The sequence below is a fragment of the Cuculus canorus genome, chromosome 10, assembly GCF_017976375.1.
Source record: "Cuculus canorus isolate bCucCan1 chromosome 10, bCucCan1.pri, whole genome shotgun sequence".
Lineage (NCBI taxonomy): Eukaryota > Metazoa > Chordata > Aves > Cuculiformes > Cuculidae > Cuculus > Cuculus canorus.
Genome location: NC_071410.1, coordinates 23,329,403 through 23,349,261, shown reverse-complemented (window position 1 = coordinate 23,349,261; position 19,859 = coordinate 23,329,403). Strand labels below are relative to the sequence as shown.

Genomic DNA, 19,859 nt, shown 5'->3' with positions numbered 1-19,859 from the left:
CAAGCTCTGCTGGCAGGCTGTAGAGGGGCTTGGATAGTCCGTGTTGTTGGGAGGAAGGAATGCGGGAGCAGACAGATTGACTGGGGAGCCGTTCATGCGATGAACGTCAAGAAACACATCCTGTATATGGTTTCTCTTCCCTACGTGCACAGATCCTGCGGATGCTTAAGGGCTACAATTGCCAAAACACCTTGTTGCTGCCTCCACGTGCCCCGGGTGAGAAGCTGCCTCCAGAGGTGCTGGAGTACTACCAGGACCAGAAGAGGCTGCAGGATGAGCAGGCGAAGCCCGAGACTGGGGAACCAGCAGGCCAGGCCAATGGTGAGGCTTTGGCATTGGCTGTCCTGAGTGTAAACACAGCAGGGAGTCCATCCCCCACACCCTGACCTCTTCATGACCTTCTTCTCCATGGAAAACCCATGCTTTTAGCAGCTGCTCATTCCCCAGTGTGGTGGAGGAATTCCCAGATGAAAGTCTGTGGCTTGTAACAGCCATCACAAAGTGGTGAATGGCAAAGAGCAGATTGCCTGGCTGTGTTCACCCACTTCTTCCTTCCCCATGTCCCTCCTCAGGAAACTTTGGAGGCACCCAGTTTCTGTCAGGTGAAGGAAGAAAGCCCTCTGCTGGGCTCATTCCCACCATTTCATCCCATAGCGCTATCGTTCCCTTCTTGATTTTTGGTGAAAGTCAGTCCAAGGTGGACTGTAAACCTGAATGTGGAGAAGAGGAGGAGAAAGGTGTTGAGAAAAGACACGGGATGGGTGCTAACCCTAAACTCTTCACCTCTGCTATGTCCGTTGTGGCAAAAGGACCTCGGTGAGGGACTTCAATGTCACCTCCATCACTTCACTGCAGCCTGGCACCACCTTCACTCCTGTAGGCCCTGAATCCACCCTTCAATGACATCTGTGGGATCCTGAGAAGCGTTTGGAAAAGGGAGAGGGAAAGGGAGAGGCCAGGGAGGTTTTCCCCAGTTTTGCCAAAAGGAGAACTTTTTCCCCTTCTGGGGAGTGACTGGGATCAGGGTGCTGCTGTCCCCTTTTCTAGGCAGGGCAGTACGTTCTCTGCCCTCTGTGGCACTGCAAGCTGAGCTGGCTTTCGGTGACCTCCTAAAGGCAGAGCTGGGAGCTCTTTGCAAATGCTGTTACAGTGAATTCAGAGCCCAGCCACATCTCCTGGTGTAACATTCCGAAAGCTTCCAGGTTCTGGATAATCACTTGGTCTCCAAATGGAGCCTCTCCCTTGGGACTGCGTAAAATGCCCGGTCCTGCGTGTCCACCCCCTAACTTGGCAGGACCTGGGACAAAACTCTCATGAGGACCGTGTTGACAGTTGGTGGAAGGAAGTTTGGCCCAGTCCTTTTAGATATTGCCAGATGCCGGTTCTTTCCTCCTTCTGCCACCCCATTTACTCTGACCCGGCACTTCTGCCAGCATCTAGGGCAGACCCTGATCTGCTAAAGCCTAAAGGAGGGGCACAGGAGACCTCAGGTGCGATGCTGGTTTCATCAGCCTACTGTCCCAGGGTCTGAGGGGACAGGGAGGGTGATCAGGATCACAGGTAGGCAGGAGTTTGACTTTTCTACTCATTTCTGCACAGCAGAGCACCAGCAAAGCATCACTGGCAGCAAGGAGGCTGCAGGAGAACAGGATGACAGCCCTGTCTACAGAGCCATTGCCCGCCACCTTGGCATTGATCTCTCTCCAGAAGGGCGTGCAGCCCAAAACCGTAGAGGAATCGTCATCATTGTCCACGGGGCACCCCTCACAGGTACATGAGCCACAGCCCTTGGCTGCAAGGAGGGAGGGGAACTGGGAGAGACGCATCCTGCTGGACTATGGCACTTTGTTGACGAGTCCAAGTGAGGCAGGCCACAGTTCTGCTGGTGTGAAACAGCCCTGGCTGGTACAAGTGGCTCATCTTGCCTTCCTACCGATAGGCTCTAATTCCCCTAAAGAGGATGGCCATGTCCCTGTTGTCTTGTGGGACCACATTGCCTGGGGGCCCTGTTGCCTTGTGGGAGCAGTCCCTCACCCCTCCTGACCACCAAACCGTGCCCAGATGTTGCCTCGGACAGCACCGACCAGCACAGGCGGGAGAATGGTTGGAGTCATGGTGGACCAGGCTCAAAACCCTGGCCCAGGGTTGAGGTCACCACAAGGGAAAAAGTCCTCAGCTGAACACGAGATGGAGACGACCCAACATGGCTCTAGAGTTCAACACTTATGGCCATGCTCAAGCTGTGTCCCTCGTGGTCTTCCCTGAAGGGGCACGTGCTTTCCAACTGTCCTCAAGAATCTGAAATTCTGTCAGGGTGCTTTGCAGAGCCTGTATGTGCAAGCGTCACTAAGCAGTTTTCCTCTCTCTCTCTCAAGGAAAGACCTCAGCAGCGGTCTCCCTGTCCAAGTACTACGGAGCTGCCTGCTTGTCCATTGATGCTGTGGTGAGAGAAGCCATCTCAGACAAGAGGAGCTTGGCAGGGCTCCGTGCGCGGGAGCTGTGCGTGGCAGCCACCTCTGAGCAGAGCCACAAGGAGACAAACAATGCCGGTAAGGAAAAATGCTGGACCCAGAGCAGCACTTCAGAAAACCACCAGCACCATCCACTTCTGCTTGCTCCAGAGAAGTCTGACTGCTCTTGGGTCTCAGAGAGCACGAGTGTGACATGTAGAGATGCAAAGCTGTTTCATAATGCATCTCTGGTTGTTGAAAAGCAGTCTCTGTTTGAAGGGCTCAGGCAGGGGTGTTTTTCCTATCCCTGAGATTCTTGGCACATGTTCCTTTTTCTAGAAGCAATGAAACACACCTGTGTCTGTCATACTTTTTTATTTTTCCTCAACTCTGAATCCACCTTGCTCCTCATGGCCATCTGGCAGAAGTGCTGCCCACTTTAAGAAGGAAAAGTCATTCTGAAGTGGCTCGTTGAGCACAAGACTTTGAGTGTGGCTTCACAAACATGAGAGGAAGGGAGGAAAATGACCTCTCAGGAATTTCAGACGAGAGAGACGGTGCAGATGAGCTCTTTTGTCCAGGGGTTCTCCCTTACACACTGTCCGGCCGTGCAGCTCGGGCACATTGTGCCGTTCTCCACGTGAGACCAGAGCCTTTTAGGAAACTTCACTGGGCAGCTGCTGCCCTGAGACGTGCTGAGTGAGGCCAGATCTTGGCTCCAGTGGGAGAAGTTTTGCATCGCTCAGCTTTGAAGCTGTTTGGGTTGGGAGCTGGTGGAGAGGAGGAGAGGACTGGGGACTGGGTCTGGAGTTGGGGTTATCCCTCATGGAGGATTTAGCATGAGCAGAGACGGGTGATACAGCTGGAGTAGGGCTGTGAGTTACAGTCTCCGTGTGAGAATGCAGGATGGGTGCAAGGTGTGGAAGCTGATGGTCCTGGAGGCCAAATCCTTGGCTTGATCCACAGGGAGCTACTGTGAAAGCGGTGTCATTGGCATGCACATTTGTTACGAGGGACATGGGGCTGCGCGTGAAAAGCTCTCTGGCTTTAAAACCCAGTATCTGATGGTGTGCTTTACTATGCCACTAAGGGATGCAAGGGAGGAGCTGCTTCTGGAGGGCCGTGCTGCCTGTGCCGGGTGGCTGGGGATGTGTGCTGCATCCCTGCCAAGGCACAGGGTTGTGAGCAGCAGGATGGAAGGCGCCTGCCTCCTCCCCAAAGCACAGGGCCATCCTCAGCCTGGCTGAGCCGTCCGTCCTCTCCACAGGTCGAGGTGCAGATGTGTCCTTCCAGCAGGAGGTCAGTGTGCAGGCCGAACACAGCCTGAAAGTGAGCCACTCCATCTCCAAAGGCAAAGGCAGCCTGCGGCCCGTCAGATCCCATGTCCAGGTGAGCACCACAGTAGGCGGGAGGAAGATGGGAGGCCACACATCCCAGTCTCACACAAACAGCATCAAACAGGTGAAGCGCGACTGGCACTGCTCAGTGCACGGGACCTTTCTGTTGATTTTGAGAATCACAGAATCTTAGAATGGTTTGTGTTATAAGGGACTGTTAAAGGTCATCTGATCCAACCCTCTGCAGTGAGCAGGGACATCTTCAACTCAATCGGGCTGCTCAGAACCCCATCCAACCTGACCTTGAATGATTCCAGGGATGGGACATCTACCTCCTTTCTGGGCAACCTGTTCCAGTGTTTCACCACCCTCAGCGTACAAAATGTCTTTTTTGTATCTGGTCTGAATCTCCTGTCTTTATGTTTAAGACATTATCCCTTGTCCTGTCGTTGCAGCCCTTATTAGAAGTGAAGGGGCTGCTTACAGTGGAGGCTCCACGTCAGCCTGGTGCAGCCTATGCCCTACGGAGAGCCAAAATAAAAAGATCAAATTAAAAGATCAAATGTGGTTTACCATACAGGATTTAAAGGATGCCTTCTTCTACCTCATATTGGGTGAAGAAAGCAAAAAAGTGATTTGCCTTTGAATGGGAAAACCCTGAAACTGGTAGAAAAACACAACTAACCTGAACCGCATTGCCTCAGGGTATTAAGAACAGCCCAACTACTTTTGGGAAGCAGCTGTCTCGAGAGCTGGAGCCCTGGGACTGGCACCCTGCTGCAGGATGTGGGTGATGTCCTGATAGTTACACAAACTAAGGAGGACTGTGCGCAACGGACTGTAAGTCTGTTGAGCTCTTGGTACCGAGTGGGTATCGGGTCTCCCAGCAGAAGGCCCAGCCTATGCAACGACGAATTACTGACTTTGATTTGAGATTTCCAGAGGCCAGAGAGAGCTCTGGACAGCCCGGAAGGAAGCTATTTGCTGCTCACCCGTGCTGGGGATGGTAAAGGAGCTCAGAACCTTTCTGGGAACGACAGGTTGGTGTCATTTATGGATATTTAACTATGAACTCTTAGTGAAACCATTGTATGAACTATTGAAAGAATATCCAATGGGATCATGAAAACTGGCAGACCAGGGAGGCAAGAAGGGCACGTAAATAATTAAAGAAGGAATTGATGAAGGTCCCAGCTTTAGCTCTCCCCGACGTTTCAAAGCCATTCTGGTTATTTTCACCACTAATATTGTGAATCCAGCAGCTTTCCTTAGTGGAGTCACTTTGGAACCAGTAATACGTGACTGACTGAAAACAATGGAGACAGTATACTCCAGCCATCAAGATCGAGAAGAAGAACTGCTTATGGATGCGGAAGGTTCCTGGTACACCAATGGAAGCAGCTTTGTGAAGCAAGGACATTGCAAGACTGGGTATGCTGTGACCACCATCAGAGAAGTGATAAAGGCCAAAGCATTACCCCCAGTAGCATCAGCCCAGAAAGCTGTAATGATCACCCGTGCTAGAGCATTGGAACGGACTCCTTCCCACCCAAGGAAGACACGTTAAACATGCAGCAGAAATCGTAAGACTGCTGGAAGTTGTAAATCTTCCAGAAGAAGTGACTATCATGCAGTACAAAGGTCACCAGAGAGATAATACTGACCAGGAAATTGGTAACAAATTGGCAGGAAATTTTGAGGCCAGGAAGGCCTCAGGGAAAGGCAGAAGAAACAACTGCTTTGATTCCCTGGTTGTGATTTAAAGTTGGAAAAATATTCAAAGGAAGACAGAAACCTGATTAGCAATATGGCAGGTAGGGAAGTAGATAACGGGTGGTTTTATGTTCCAAATGGACAAATAATAATGCCATCAGGAGTGCTATGGAAATTGGTCTTAGATGAGTTACACAGAAAGCAAAGAAAACCAAAGCAAATAAAACAAATCCATTGGGGCACAGGTGTTCTGTATAAATAATAGGAACACAAATAGATTTCTTTGAACTCCCAATAAAAAGGGGGGTACTGGCATTTGTTAGTTATAACAGACACTTTCTCAGGTTGGCCAGAAGCTTTTCCTTGCAGGACAAATAAAATGGGAGAAGTCACAAGAGTATTGTTGAATTAAATTATACCTCGTTTTGGAGTGTCTGCAGTAATGTCATCAGGTAGAGGTACACATTTGTGCTAAAGTGGTTAGAAGATTAGTGAAATTTTAAGAATTGATTGGCAGTTACATACTCTGTACTGACCACAGGCTAGTGGCCAGGTGGAGAAAATGAATCGTCAGATTGTTGCTGATAAAACAGCAGTTAGCTAAAATTTGTCAAGAAGCCAATTTGTATTGATATCAAGAACTTCCTTTGGCCTTGTTTAGGATTCAACCAACCCAAGGTCCAAGGAAGGCACTAGCCCTGTTTATCAATTGCAGAATACAGGAGAAGATCTCACAGAATTAGGTGAGAATTATTTACAATGATGTTGAATCAGCTAACAAAACCGGATGAAGTTGCTTGAGGAACAAAAAACCAGAAAACAACAAAAAAAAGAAAAACTAAAAAATCCGACCTGTATTAGCTGCACAGGCTAGAGGTTTAGATCAACCTGTACACCTTTTTACACTTGAGGATGAGGTTTATGTTAAAGATTTAACAGGAAAACTGCTGGGAGAAAACTGGAATGGACTGTACCAAGTATTGTTAACAGTCTCCGAAACAATAAAGATTAAAGAACTTGGATTGAGTGAAGAAATCGCCTACCAGCCAGTGGACAACAGAACGCTTAACACTTTAAGAAAAAGATTAAGGCTAACTGAAGTAAAGTAAACCATAAAGATGGAAAACTGTGAATATTATTGTTAATGTATCCATTAGGAGAAGCTTTGTTTTCCCGTAAGTGGGATGCTTCTCAAAACATTGGGGAAGAACTGGCTTGTACAATATACAATAGTATGGCCTTTTGCTTAAATGCTGTTTCTTCAGTACAACCTATATTTATTCCATGTACTTTGGGAATCCCTGCAAGCATTCAAACCTTTGGAAACCATACGAGGTTGTCAAAACTTTGTCATATAAAGCTGAATTTACGTTGGCTTCCTTTTAACCATGAGTAGCCGTGCCCATGAACTATAATACTTTAAAGAGATTTGTTTGTAGGTATGCAAGGAGCCTCAATTACACCTCTCGAGCCTTGGAGGCCTTAAATCTTGAAACGAGACATCTTCATCATCAGTTTTAGAAAATAAATCTGCAATTGATTATCTGTTATTAAGATACCATAAAGGATGCTCTGATTTTGAGGGCATAGGTTGTTCCAATTTGACGGATCAGTCTCAGACTGTAGGAACCACTATAATAATTAGTATGACCTTCTTAGCTCCATACAAGAGCAGGAAGATATAGATTTTTCTTGGTTAACTTCTTGGCTCCTGAACCTGTCCTGGTTGGAATAGTTTTTTCTCAGTGTTGTAGCACTGGGACTATTAGTTCTGTTAACGCGTATAGTGTCTCAATGTGCATTCTGGTGTTGTCAGTGAACAGCAGAAGATTATGAGACATGGAAAAGAAATCAGATCAGCCATGCAGTAGAATCAGGAACACATTTTAACAGAGCTTTAAACAATAGGACCTGATGTGAGTCTTTTGCAAAAAGAATTTGCAAAGACCTTGAAAAAGGAGGGGATTGAAATAGTGATTTGTAAATGGTGGGATGGAATGTCAACTATAGGGTGTTAAAAAACAAAATTAAGAACTAAGATAGCGATAACCACCCTGATCTTCTTGTCACCCAGAATCGTTGAGATTGACCACTCCGATACGGCCACACCTTAACGACTCTGGGTGGGATTGATCTCATCCCCCCTGGATGTGCAGTGAAGTTCCAGGAATGAAGTGTGCTTGTCCTTTTGGGAAAATATGAATATGAAGACAGTTCTGTGTATATAAAGTTCTCTGAAATCCCTCTTTGGCAGAAGCACTCTGAGTACAAATCCCGAGTCTTCTCCAGTGCTGAATAAAGTGTACCTGCCTTAATGGTTAAATTAAACTATGAAGTGTAATTTTCTTTGTTTCACAGGTTAAGGGCATCCCTAGGATGTTCCTAGCCTGGTCCAGCCCTGCACTATTACCCATTCCTGCTCTTCCATGTGGGATCTTATGGAGCTGCAATGCACAGTCCAAAAGAGACTCCCGGGCCTTGGTACAGTTGGTAAATGTGAGAGTCCGGCTACTTGTGTTTTTACAAAATAGAAGTTTTAGCATTAAGATGAAGGGCCTTACAGGATTGAACTTGTAACACTCCTGCAAAATCTGATTGCATAAGCTGTTTTTCACCAAGAAATGGCTGAACAAGTGTTTTGGACAAGAGAAATGTTATCTCCTGGTACCTTTCTGGTACAGTACAAGATATGTTTAGGAATGGAAGAACTTATAAACAACAGATTTGGTAAAGAAATCTAATATATTAAAAGCAGCTTAGTAATTTGCCTTGTAATAGCTTTCTAATAGACTGTAAATCTGGGGAGAAGGTGGTCTTGCCCTGAAAAGAAACGGTCTATAAACTTCTTTGGCTTTCGACAAAGGTTGAGAACTTCCCTGCTTGCCAGAAGGAGCTGCTCCCGTGACTGTAGTCACAAATAAATAAATAAGTAAAAAATTTTGCTTCACACATGCCTCAGTTTACCTATTTGATTTGATTCGTGAGTGATCCTCACATGAGGGAGGTTTGGGAAGATGAACAGATGTCATCTCCTTGGAGAGAGCTATTCCACACTTTGCAGCAGGTTGTCAGGAGCTCCCTGCTGGAGCCGTGTGGGCATTTGCGGCAGTCTGGGAGGCCTGGGCTCTCGGGATGTGTTCGGGCTCTCCCTGCCCTCCCCTGAGCTGGCAGGCACTGTGCTGGAGCAGGGGGGCCGCAGGCGGGCACCACTCCTCTGCGGGGACCTGGTGGGTGCTGAGCATCCCTCCGTGTCTGCCACTGCATTGCACAGCACCGCCTCCCTCTCTATGACCTCACTGTGCCGGGTGGGTCGGGGCAGGCTGGGAGGCCCCGTTGCCTCTGGAACCAGGGCAGTAGCCCACTGGTGGTGGAGCTGCTTTGTCTGTGTCGATCGTGTCCCCCGTGTCCCTCACGGACTGGGAACACAGAGAGCTCAGACTGCTTCAGGAGCGCACAGGTTGCTTGTCACAGGTTGTCCGGCTTTGCTGCTTGGCTGGAGGGGGGGAAATAACTCGGGGTTTTACTCCTATGAATCTTAACTCTGCAGCTTTAGCATGGTCTGCTCATGAAACAGGGTGGAGAGGCCTCCTGTTCCCATAGGAACGGTGCCAAAGCCTGGAGACACAGGGGTATCCAATCTGCCATGAATGGGATTCTGGATTTTCAAAGTGCCATTGTTGCTCTTTGCAGGTGACTGAGTCATGGCCACTGGCAAGATCCGTCAGCCTTCCAAAGGGGCTGATGGATTCCAGAGCAGAGTGGCAACATCTCTTAATCGGAAGCTGGTCGGAGCGGCAGAGAAGCCTCTGACTGTCAATACACGCTATGGCCAGGTAAGAGCTGTGTTGGGGCTGTGAAGTCCCTCTGTGTCCCTCCTCTGCCCACCTCTCCTGTTGTCCAGCAGCACTGGGAAGCTGGACCCCAGCTCCCATATGGGAGCTCCGTATGAGTCGTGTGCTGCTTCCAGGCAAGTCCAGAGTCTTGCCGGAATGTGCCACTGGAGCCAAGTTAAACGATTGTCCTGGGTGTTGGGCTGGACTAGCTGGAGCACGAGAGTGTACTTCTTTGCATCCTCTGTGGGTGGGCAGTGATGTCTGCTGTCCTGCTGGCACACTGGCCAGAGCTGCTCCGGCTGTACCAGACCTCCTGGAGCTGGGTGTGTGGTGGGCTGCTCCAGCTCTGGCTGAAGACGTGGAGACATGAGTGGTCCCAGACAGAAGAGGTTCCAAACTTATCTGTCAGTGGCACTTGAACAAGAAAAGCCTTTCTGGACCAATTTCTGTAGCTCTTGCTGATGTTTTGTGTTTCAGCACACTGCTTCTGCCCTCATGAAGAAGTCTCTCAGCACCGAGCAGAGGCTGGTCACCACTCGGGAGGTGAAGCGGCCCCGAATTACCCAGCTTCGAGACATGAGTGAAGCCTCCCATCACAAGGTAGCCTTTTCCTGCCCTTCTCTTTGCTGTCTGATGTGTACTTTCAAATCGCCGGAGGCAGTGGATTCCTTCTGCTAGGGGAAGAAGAAAGCATGTTTTGCCAGTGAGACATTGAAGTCCTGATCTGCGCTAGGCTGATATAAATAACCTTCGCTGAAGCTGGTGGATCTCCAGCTGAAGATGGAGTCAGCTCCCTTCCCAGTTACCGTGGCTAAAGCACAGTGCTGGGAGAAGGCCAGGACAGGACACAAGGGCACGACCCTGCCAGTCTCCATCCTCCTGCTGAAACTGTCAAGTGCCCGGAGTCAGGACTCCCTCAGCCGTAGCAGCATTGGCCTCTGGAGGCTGTAGGCCCTGTGGGAATTGCTTAAGATTTGACAAAACCAATTGCATTAATGTTTTGGGTTGGAACAAATGTTTTGGGTTGGAGCAGAGGGGATGTGCTTTCTCCTGATCAAGGGTTTCTCAGGTGTATGTTTAAAGCTGCTTTTCTCACATGACTGCTCAGTGTCCAAAGGGGTCGATGACTGCGGTTGCCTCTTGAGTGGAAAATGGCCAGTGAGACATGTAACAAGTGGGTTAAGGATTGCCCTGGACTGCACAGGAGGTTGGGAACACATCAGACAAGCACACAAGTAACTGGCAGCGTGCTGCAGCTGTTGGCTTCAGCATGACCAGGATCTCTGTGGAGGAGCAAGGGATCCATCTGCGCCTTTAGAGTGGGAACAACGCAGCTGCAAGCGGGGAGACGAAGCAGGGGGAATTTCCTGAATAATGCCTCTGTGGACACTTGTTAGTTTATATTTTCAGACATGCTTCTGCAGTGGTATTAAACAAAAAACAGCGATCATAGAGTAAAAATAAAGCATCCATTTAAAGCTTATGGAAAAGGAGATGCCAAGCCCACTCTTACTCGTAGCTTGGCTGCAAAGAGATGAATCTTACCACTATCCAGCATTCACCTCACCTATCTTTTCCCTAACATGAGTGTTACCTCCTGGGGTGCTGGTTTCTAGGCTGTGTATCAAAACAGATATTGGGGGCCACGTGGGGCTTGGTGCCTCAGTCTCATAGTAAAGATCATCCCGAAGTTGTCTCCCATGGAGCAACTTTCACTCGCTCCGTGAGTGCTTGTGGCTGTTTCAGTAAGTGCTGTGGAGCTGTGTGACCACATCAGTAGAGGGCTCAGCTGGAGGAAGGCGCTGCCTTGCATTTTTGCAAGAGGAGGAAACCTCTTGAGGAAATGCCTACCAAGTTGATTCTTAGTTTGAGCCTGCTTAAAGTGGTCCAGAAATTGTTGATCAGCTCAGAACATGGGTGGGTGTGCTGCTGTTTCCCCACAGTGAGGCAGGCAGATGCGCTTACCATGGGACACTATACTTTACTGGAGACCAGTCTTGGATTCTTATTCATGAATCTTCCTCCCAGCAGCTGAACCACTCACCGCTGTCTGTCTTGTGTCTCCAGTTCTCAGCAGTTGACCTGCAACGGAGCTTGTTCCAGCCTTTCCCATTGGAGGTGGTATTTCAGAGCTATGTCCCCCATAAGGACTATGAAATGCCTCTGATTCTGAGAAACAACGACAAGGTAAGTGCTGGGACATGAAAGTTTGATCCCAGAATCACAGAATGGTTTTGCTTGGAAAAGACCTTTAAGATCATTGAGTCCAATCATAGATCCAGCCCTGCTAAGTCCGACACTAGACCATGTCCCACATCTACTCGTCTTTTAAGCCCCTGCAGGGGTGGTGACTTACCCACCTCCCTGGGCAGCATCTTCCAATGCTTGACAACCCTTTCAGTAAAGCAATTCCTCCTGATATTCAATCTAAACCTCCCCTGGTGCATCTTGAGGCCATTTCCCCTTGTCCTGTCACTGGCTACCGGGAAGGAGACCAACTCCCACCTTGCTACAACCTCCTTTTAGGTAGTTGTAGAGAGTGATAAGGTCTCCCCACAGTCTCCCTTTCTCTAGACTAAACAGCCCCACCTCCCTCAGCCACTCCTTGTGAGGCTGGTGCTGGAAAAGGAGAGCAATGCCATTCACATGCTGCAGAGCACATCCAGCATAAAATGTATCACCATCAGTATTTTGAGGATGGTGGAAATCTTGCCATGCTAGGCTTTCTCCCCTGATTTTGGCTGACTGTTTGCGGTGTCTAACCTGAAGGAGCTTCTCTGGTCAGCATCCTTCCCCTTGAAAGCCCTGGATTGATGGGAATGTTGAGGACTGTACTGTTATCCGCTTTCATGCCTTACCGGGAGCGGGGAGGAATACCCAGAAATCTGTCTTGCCTGCACTGGTAGCTGCCTGGCTGCCCCCACCAGGCAGCAAGAGACTCCGGAGAGATGAGACTGGTTTTTAGTAATGAAACCACACTGGGTGAGTGCTGGTCATGTATGTCAAGGCAGGAGATACCCTGGCAGCCCATAATTGATAGGCAGAGCCTGGGGCGGGTCGCCTGGCTTTCCATGATTTTGGTAAGTTGACTACTCTGGTCTCCTGCATCAGTCTGACCCTGTAAAAGCTTCTCCCTCGCTTCTTTACAGCCCCCTTGAAATTCTGGTAACCTTTCTGGGATTGTCTCTCTGTTTTCCTGTGTTCTTCCTTTTTCTCTTCTTAAGCTTGCTTTTATTCCCAGTGAGGCCATGGTGTCTGTGGTCTCCTTCTCTTGCTGCTCTGCCTGCGTGGCTCTGTAGCACCGCGGTTTGACTGCCTCATCACGCCCGGTTTGCTGCAAGGGAATTTCTTCCTTGTGCCCGGATAACTGATACCGTTTGACCTTCAGAGAATGCATTCCCCCTCTGGAGGTGTGACTGCATGGACGTGTGCAGGCAGAAGCAAGCAGGTTCTTTGGGCTGGTTGATGGTGTGACTGTAACTCCATACTGCTGGTGTCTTCCCTGCTTGGCGCTTCCTTCCCAGAGGAGTGTTGCCTGGCTGCCTCTGGCCTAGAGCCGTTTGTCCAGGCAGAAGGGATTTGAGCCCCTCCTTGTGTGGGTTGCACACTTACTTCTGGAGTGAAAAGTGCTCTGGCAGGGAGGCTGAGGAAAGATTTTGCCGGGGTTTGTCGAGGTCTCTTCTCATGTTTCCACGAGGGGCAAAATTACAGTTTCATGTCTTTCCTTCAGGTTCCTCGGCTGGTGAAGGTCATGATGGAGACCTCACCACATTTCAAGTTGGTCGGTCACAATGTCGTGTGGCGTAAGGTAGCACCTGGCATGACTTCAACTTTCCGCATCCTTTTCACCCCTGAGGAGAACAAGGTGAGAATGGAGGCCCCTGGAGGGCTGTGTCTCAGTGGAAGTTGAACCTGCAGGGCTGGATTTGGAACCGGGCATTTGGTGTGGGTTTGGAGGAACTGTGCTGGTTTCGGTGGGGTGGGACTGGATCTAGAACTGGGGGAACCTCTGTTGCTGTGGTGAAGACAATGCTCTCACAGGCTGAAGGCTCTTAGGTGTCTCAGGTTGCTTTTACCCTTCAGCGCTGGGGCATTTAATGTGATGTCTGCTGGCTTGAGGGACGAAAGATTCTGCTGCCTGTGATGCCATGAGGATGGTACCAAATGCCAAGTGTTGAGACTGTTTCTTTCCCTGCAGGATTATTTCCACCAGCTCACCTGCATCACAGAAAGGGAAAAGTTTATTGTGCCAATTCGAGCTATAGGTGCTCGAGCTGTCCTGGACTTCCCTGACCAGCTGCACTTCTCCATCTGTCCAGTCAACTACAGCACTCAGAAAACACTGCTGATTCGCAACGTTGGTAATCGGGAGGCCCGCTACCGCATCAGCACTGAGAGGTAACAGAGCTTGTTTCTTCTGTGCAAAACACTGTTGTGTGGTAGTGCAGCTGGTAAACAGTAACAGAAAGGAACCAGAGCGTGGGAGCTGCTGTGTCGCCGTAGCTGGAAGTGGGCAGGATGTGGGTTCTGCAGTTCCTTACAGTGTTGTAAGCATGATGCATCTCCTGACAAAACTCTGCAAGCTCCAGCAAAGTTTTATACCGCAGTGATGTCTCCAACACAGCATCCAGCAAGACTGATTCTGTTAGATTGAAAGGGAAAACATAGGAGGGCACCTTGGCTGCCTTTGGGCTGTCTGAGATGCTGCATGGCAGCAGCAGCTCTGGGAGCTCGGCTCAGGTGGAGCAAATGCCGTGTTCAGAAGTGGGCAAGCTCTGAGCTGCTGAAAGAGACATTTAAGACGGTGTCATCAGCTATGTCTGTGTTAGCAAGTGCAGCCAGAAATGGGCAATCAAAGTGATTGGCATTGAGGCCCCGACAATAACAGTGGTCCAGGGACTTTGTTTTGGAGTAGGGTTGGTGTGGCCCCTGGGACCAAATATTCTTGAGCAGAATGAGCTCCAAAGTGAGCTGAGCAGACACTGGCTTCAAAACTGCACTGCAGCCAGATAGCAGAATGCTAACGAGGGCACGGGCAAATGCCTGGTACACAGGTTGACGGCCTTTTCTTCCAGAGCTTTCTCTCTCACAGATTTCCTGGAGAGTGCTAGAATATGTTAGTAGCTGGCTTGCAACCTCCTGGCCATAAGTACCTTCTGAAATGCTTACAAACCACTGCCAGCCAAACAAGCCGGTTCTCTGGGGTCACATGCACACGGTCTTCCCATGGTCCCCTCATCAAATGCCTGGCGTGAGCTGTGTTGTGGGCAGCCTGTGTTGCTCCTTTTGGTCTCAGAAGGCATTCACCAGTTTTCCAGTTTGCTGAACTGGAAATAGTAATGCTTTGTTGACACCACATCTGCAAGGAAAGCAGTCCAGCTGGCTGGTAGTGAGTGGAGAGTTGCTTGGTCCCAGAGGTCTTGGTGTGGGAGCCAAGGTCAAGACTGCAGCAAAGACCTGCTGTCTGACTGGGGCTACCTGAGTTGCCTCAGTGCCTCCTCCATCAAAACAAGTCTCAGAAGAGGATTTGACTTTCCTCCTGTGAATTGTGAGGGTCCAAGAGAAGCTTCCCGCAGAGCCTGGCAAGGCTGTTGAAGCAGGCTTCTAGGACGCTCTTTGAGCAGGCTGCTGCTTTTCACTGTGGGAAATATGTGGGCAGGAACCTGTCAATCACTCTACAGTTTTCCTCTGGGATTTCCAGTTCTCATTGTCACCACCAAAATAAATATCCAGGAAATGTCTGGCACCTTTCTGCAACGCGCTTACCAGCTACTGAGTGATGCAGCGGGTGGTGAATCTTGCTCGCCAGGCATTTGAAGAGTTTCTGAACTGCAGTAGTCAAGTATTTCAGTCCTGCTTTGCCATAAAGAAATAGAAAGTGTTACAAAATTTTACTTCAAACTGCACAAAACCAATATTGCATGTGTGGAGATCAATAGTGGATGTGGCTTCCCTTGTCAGCTGAGGGTGTCCGTCATCTCTTCCATTTTGTTATGGACTTCTGGTTTGACCTTTCAATAGATTATTTAAATCTTAGAACATAGGCAGTATTTTATTCTAGTTCAGTTGCTATCCATTCAGATTTCTTTTTAAATACGCTGAAGCTTCTGTGTTTCTGCTCTGTCTTTTTGCATTACATCTGCAGTGGAATGCCATAATGAATTCTTCTGTGGGAAGTTCCCTAAAGGTTGAGTTCCACTCCTGCCTGTCTGTCTCCCATCTGCCTATAAGTACATGCACAGATGTGTAGGGAATATGAGAAATTTGGTGAATACGTAAAATGGAATTGGGCTGGTTTAGAAGATAAAACCGTAGAATACCCTCGATTGGAAGGGACTTCTGGAGATTATCCGAGCAAACACCCCGCTCAAAGCAAGGCCAGTGTCCAAGTTTGATCAGGGCTGCAAGGAGCACAAGTCAGACCAGCCTTGATATTTCCTTCTTAAGGCTGTAGACACCCACTTATCTCAGCATCTCCCTGTCTGTCCTGTGCTTCAGGCCCTAAGGTCATTTTCTGTAGAAGCGCTTTCTATCCCATCAGTGCCCAGCCCACACTGCTAGGGATTATTCCATCCTGAATCCGGGAATTTGCATTTTTCATCACCGAGATGCATGTAGTTCCCATCAGCCTTTTTCTGCCCTTTGTGGTCCCTCTGAATAGCAGCCCAGCCCTCCGGTGAGTCGACTCCTTCCCTCAGCTGGTATACAACCCTCCACAACTTGAGTGTCCCCTCCTGTTGGCCAGGTCAGGATGTTCCCTTGCATCCCAGGACCTGAAGAACCATTTTCTCCCTATGCAACAAGGCCCTGGTGTGCCAGGAGTGGTTATTGCATTCCAGTGCTGGGGACCGTGCTGCGTGACGTGTCAGCGCTGCATTGCCGCAGCTCTTTTTGCTGAGTGCCTCTGGGCCCTCTGCCCCATCTGAGTCCCCTGATAGCAGCACTCAGTGGCTGATTCCTTGCCCGTTGTGCTTTGAGAGGTTGTCCAGATCCCTACCCGTGGGGTCCAAAGGGAACCTTGGTTCCATCAAACCCCACAGGGAAAAACTGGCCTCCCAGCTGGCGTGTCAGGTTGTCTTGAGAATCAGACCAATCCACCACTCAACAGGCCAGGAGATCATTAGCTGGTAGTTGTCTTTGAGCAGCAGCTTTTCAGTTCTGACAACACTTCCGGCAAAAGAAGAGGAAAGAAGAATCCTGTTTCTTTCCCATATCAGGCAATGATCCCACCCAAGCACAGCAGGGACCAGCAACAGTCCTGGCAGAACCATCGGTGCAGATACGGGACCGTGCAGAGCAGCGATCCTGTTCTGAGACCGATAGTGCCTTTCCTGGTCTCCTCTCTCGCATGTAATGTTGTAAATGTCAGAAAATTGTGGGTTGTAAGCAAGAGATAATCGTAGGGCAGCTGAGCTCGTCTTAATTGCTGCAGCTGTGGGATCCTGAGAAGTGGCCAAGCACCAGGGCAGTTGCTAACGAGGGTGTATAAAGGGTGTATAAAGCCTGGCATGGCAGAGAAATTAGGAAGACTGCTCAAAGGAGGAGGTCAGGGTGAGAGGGAGCACTCCAAGAGAGAGCAGCTGAGAGAAGGCGAGGAAGTTAGGGCACTGCAAGGAGGAGCTGGGAGTTAGAGCAGCACCCAAACAGAGGCCGGGGCCTTGGAGAACAGAGACTGGGAAGAGGCCCGGCTATCCGCAGCATGTCGCGATCTCTAATCATGGTAAAACTCTCCAGGACGTGTTTTTAGGGCGACAGATTGACCACCAGCAAAGCACTAAACCAAATAGCTTTTGTTTTCTAAGTGTGGCTGTACAAGAGCCACCCGGTGCAGCTGCCATTGCGCAGAAGTGTTTCCTTTGGCTTATCACTAAGCGCTAAAGCATTGAGTTTTGTATCTGTCAGCCAAGAGCTGTTTAGCTGGCAACATATCATCATCACTCATATTAATTTGAACACCAACACACTTTCATAATTATTTCCAACACATTGCACAGAATTTGTCTGCTGGGCCTAGCAGACAGTTTCCATGCTTGGGTTACAGCCCAGATTCCCAGACTACATTGCTTGGCAATAGAGAAAACCTCCATTAAGTTCACCTTGATAGGCTTCTGTTAATGGCGTTTAATTTAGCTCCGTGTTTAATGGTTCAGGCTGTAAATGGGATTCTCCTTTTGTCTCTTGTTTCCATGGTGTAGTATCTAGTCTGTGTTTGCACTCATTGAGATTTGTCTGATGGTTCCTTTTCTCAGAGCAGCTTTCATTGCAATGCTGATAAAAGTGGACCTTTCTTAGCCTCAGCCAGGTTCTTTTTTCAAGGTAAAAAGTGAATGCTGAAAATTAAGCCATAATTATTCTCTGGTCTTCGAGGAACACTTTTATTCTCCCTGTCTGATTTATAGACTGTGATCTCATTGGGACAGGTATTGCCTTGACATTTGTATCTCTTGAGTGGTGGTTTATATGTGGCAGAATTCCTGAGGCAGTCAGGGTCAAGTTGTGTGTGCAAACAGGTCTCACCACCTCTGTGCTCTTCAAAGACCGTTCTCTGACCGTATTGCTCACAGCCAGACTCTTGAGCCTCACTGCAAAGAGCTGGGTGGAGAGTATGGAGAAGATGAGGTCATTTTATACCGTCGGATCTTCTGAAGCGCTGGATCCCTTCAGAAGGGAGAGTCAGCAGCTCTGTTGCTGATTCTGGAAGTTGCATTTTGCTTCTGCTGACTGTGGTTTGATTGTTCCTTCCTTGCGTAAGTGAGCTGAAGTGAACTAGACTGCAAAAGGAATATAATCCCCAAGTCTCTCACAGTAGTCCTGATATCTCTGTTTGTGTTGCAGCCCTTTCTCTGTCGATCCCTCCATTGGGAACCTTGGGATTGGTGAAGCGTCACAAGTAACAGTGGAGTTTCACCCGCTGAAAATCGGGGATCATTCCGGGTCCCTGGTAGTTCACTATGACACAGGTAAGTGCTGCACACTCTCAGCTTCCTTTGAAACAGAGCCCTTTCTAAACAGAATAATGTTAAGCTTGCTTTGCAGACTGCTCCTAAAACATTTTCTTTCAAAACCTCCGTATGTTTCAGTGCCAAAAATGAGCAGATGAGAGGCAAAGGCTGAGTCCTCCATTGTGTCCTGTGTTGCCGTGGGCTGGCCTATCCCTGGGGACCCTGATGTCAGCAGGGTGTCACCCAGCCACCCAGTGAGAACCATCTGCCACCATTCCCTGTTGTCGTAGCTGTCTTCCTACCCTTTCTAGGTGTACGTCTCTGTCCCAGCTTGGCCTCTTCCCAACGTCTGCTCTCTCTCACACACTTCGGTCCCGTATGCCGCTTCTCCATTGTCTCGCCACAGCCCCATTTTCTGTGTTGCCACCTGCCCGTCTGTATCCCATGCTTCACAGCATCAGCACTCGAGTAGCCGGGACTTGAGGGCTCTTGCGGTTTGCCAGGAAGTGCTCACTGCCTCCTGAGATAGATACAAAATCTACAGCAGAGTACGAGAAGTCAAGATGAGGCCGCAGAAATGCTGTCAGCTTTCTGAGTCACTTGAAGGGTAAGGGGGGAAACTTGAGAAACGCGTGTGACCTGTTAAAACACTTCTGCCGGCCTTGGTTCAGCGAAGGTATCTCATGATCCGGAACAAGACACTTTCTCCGTCACACCAGTGCATTTGCTGTGCATTTGCTCTTGCCTGAAAGAGAGGTTTCATTTGTCCCTGCTCCTGGACACTGGTCCTGGGAAGCGTGATGTCCTACTATAGGTCACACTGTGATGCTTGAGCTCAGTGATGAACTTTTTGGTTGTTTCAAGTTTGAAATGGCTCCTGCATCTTCTAAATGCTTGTTATGGCCTTGTGAGTTATCTTAGCTTTGTTTAATATTTGTCACTTGGTGACATATTCCCAGAGAATGGCTTATGCCCACTCTGAGAAGCTCGTGGGTTTGGATTACACTTTCTTGAAAGAGCTACTGACATTTCAGATGGAGAAGCACAGAAAATGCCTCGCTTACATACATATAGAGAATCTATGTGATAAAGTTCAGAGGGATCGATCTTTCTCTGGGGTAAATCGGGGTACATCAGTAGTGACACTGGAGTTTGGGGCTGTAGGGTTTATACTTTGCGAATGAAAAGATAGAGTGAGTAATCAGGGTCAGGATCTTCATGGATGGCTTTGAAAACCTGAGTCTTGTTCTTACTGGACTGAAACACCTGGTTCCTCCATGCTGAATCTTTGCATGTTGGCTGGAGGGATCAAGTTGTCTGCTGGCTCTGGGATGGGCGAGGTCCCAGGAACATATGCAGCTGCCTGGGTGACGAAACCAGGATTTGTTCCTGCCTGGCAGTGCAATGATGCAGTTATTTTTAAATAAACTTTAAGAAGGAGGGCACATGATTACTTGAGGGATTGTCTCTCCAGCTTCAGAGCATGCAAATAAACTAAAGGCTGCTGAGATTAGTTGCTAAAGCGAAATGGAAATATTTAATCAATTATTGCAGGCGTAGAGCGGGGCACCAGGCAGTGTCACC

General features: G+C 48.9%; 1 protein-coding gene across 1 annotated transcript in view; it reads left to right on the top strand.

The window, feature by feature from the left end:
* Positions 1 to 9,201: 9,201 nt before the first annotated feature.
* LOC128853200 (hydrocephalus-inducing protein homolog) overlaps positions 9,202 to 19,859 on the top strand; it is a 236,589-nt gene continuing 225,931 nt past the window's right edge. The window contains exons 1-6 of the mRNA XM_054075865.1: positions 9,202 to 9,333; positions 9,811 to 9,933; positions 11,401 to 11,520; positions 13,064 to 13,198; positions 13,532 to 13,731; positions 18,169 to 18,293. Coding sequence (XP_053931840.1) covers positions 9,202 to 9,333; positions 9,811 to 9,933; positions 11,401 to 11,520; positions 13,064 to 13,198; positions 13,532 to 13,731; positions 18,169 to 18,293 — 835 coding nt within the window. The remainder of the gene's footprint in view (positions 9,334 to 9,810; positions 9,934 to 11,400; positions 11,521 to 13,063; positions 13,199 to 13,531; positions 13,732 to 18,168; positions 18,294 to 19,859) is intronic.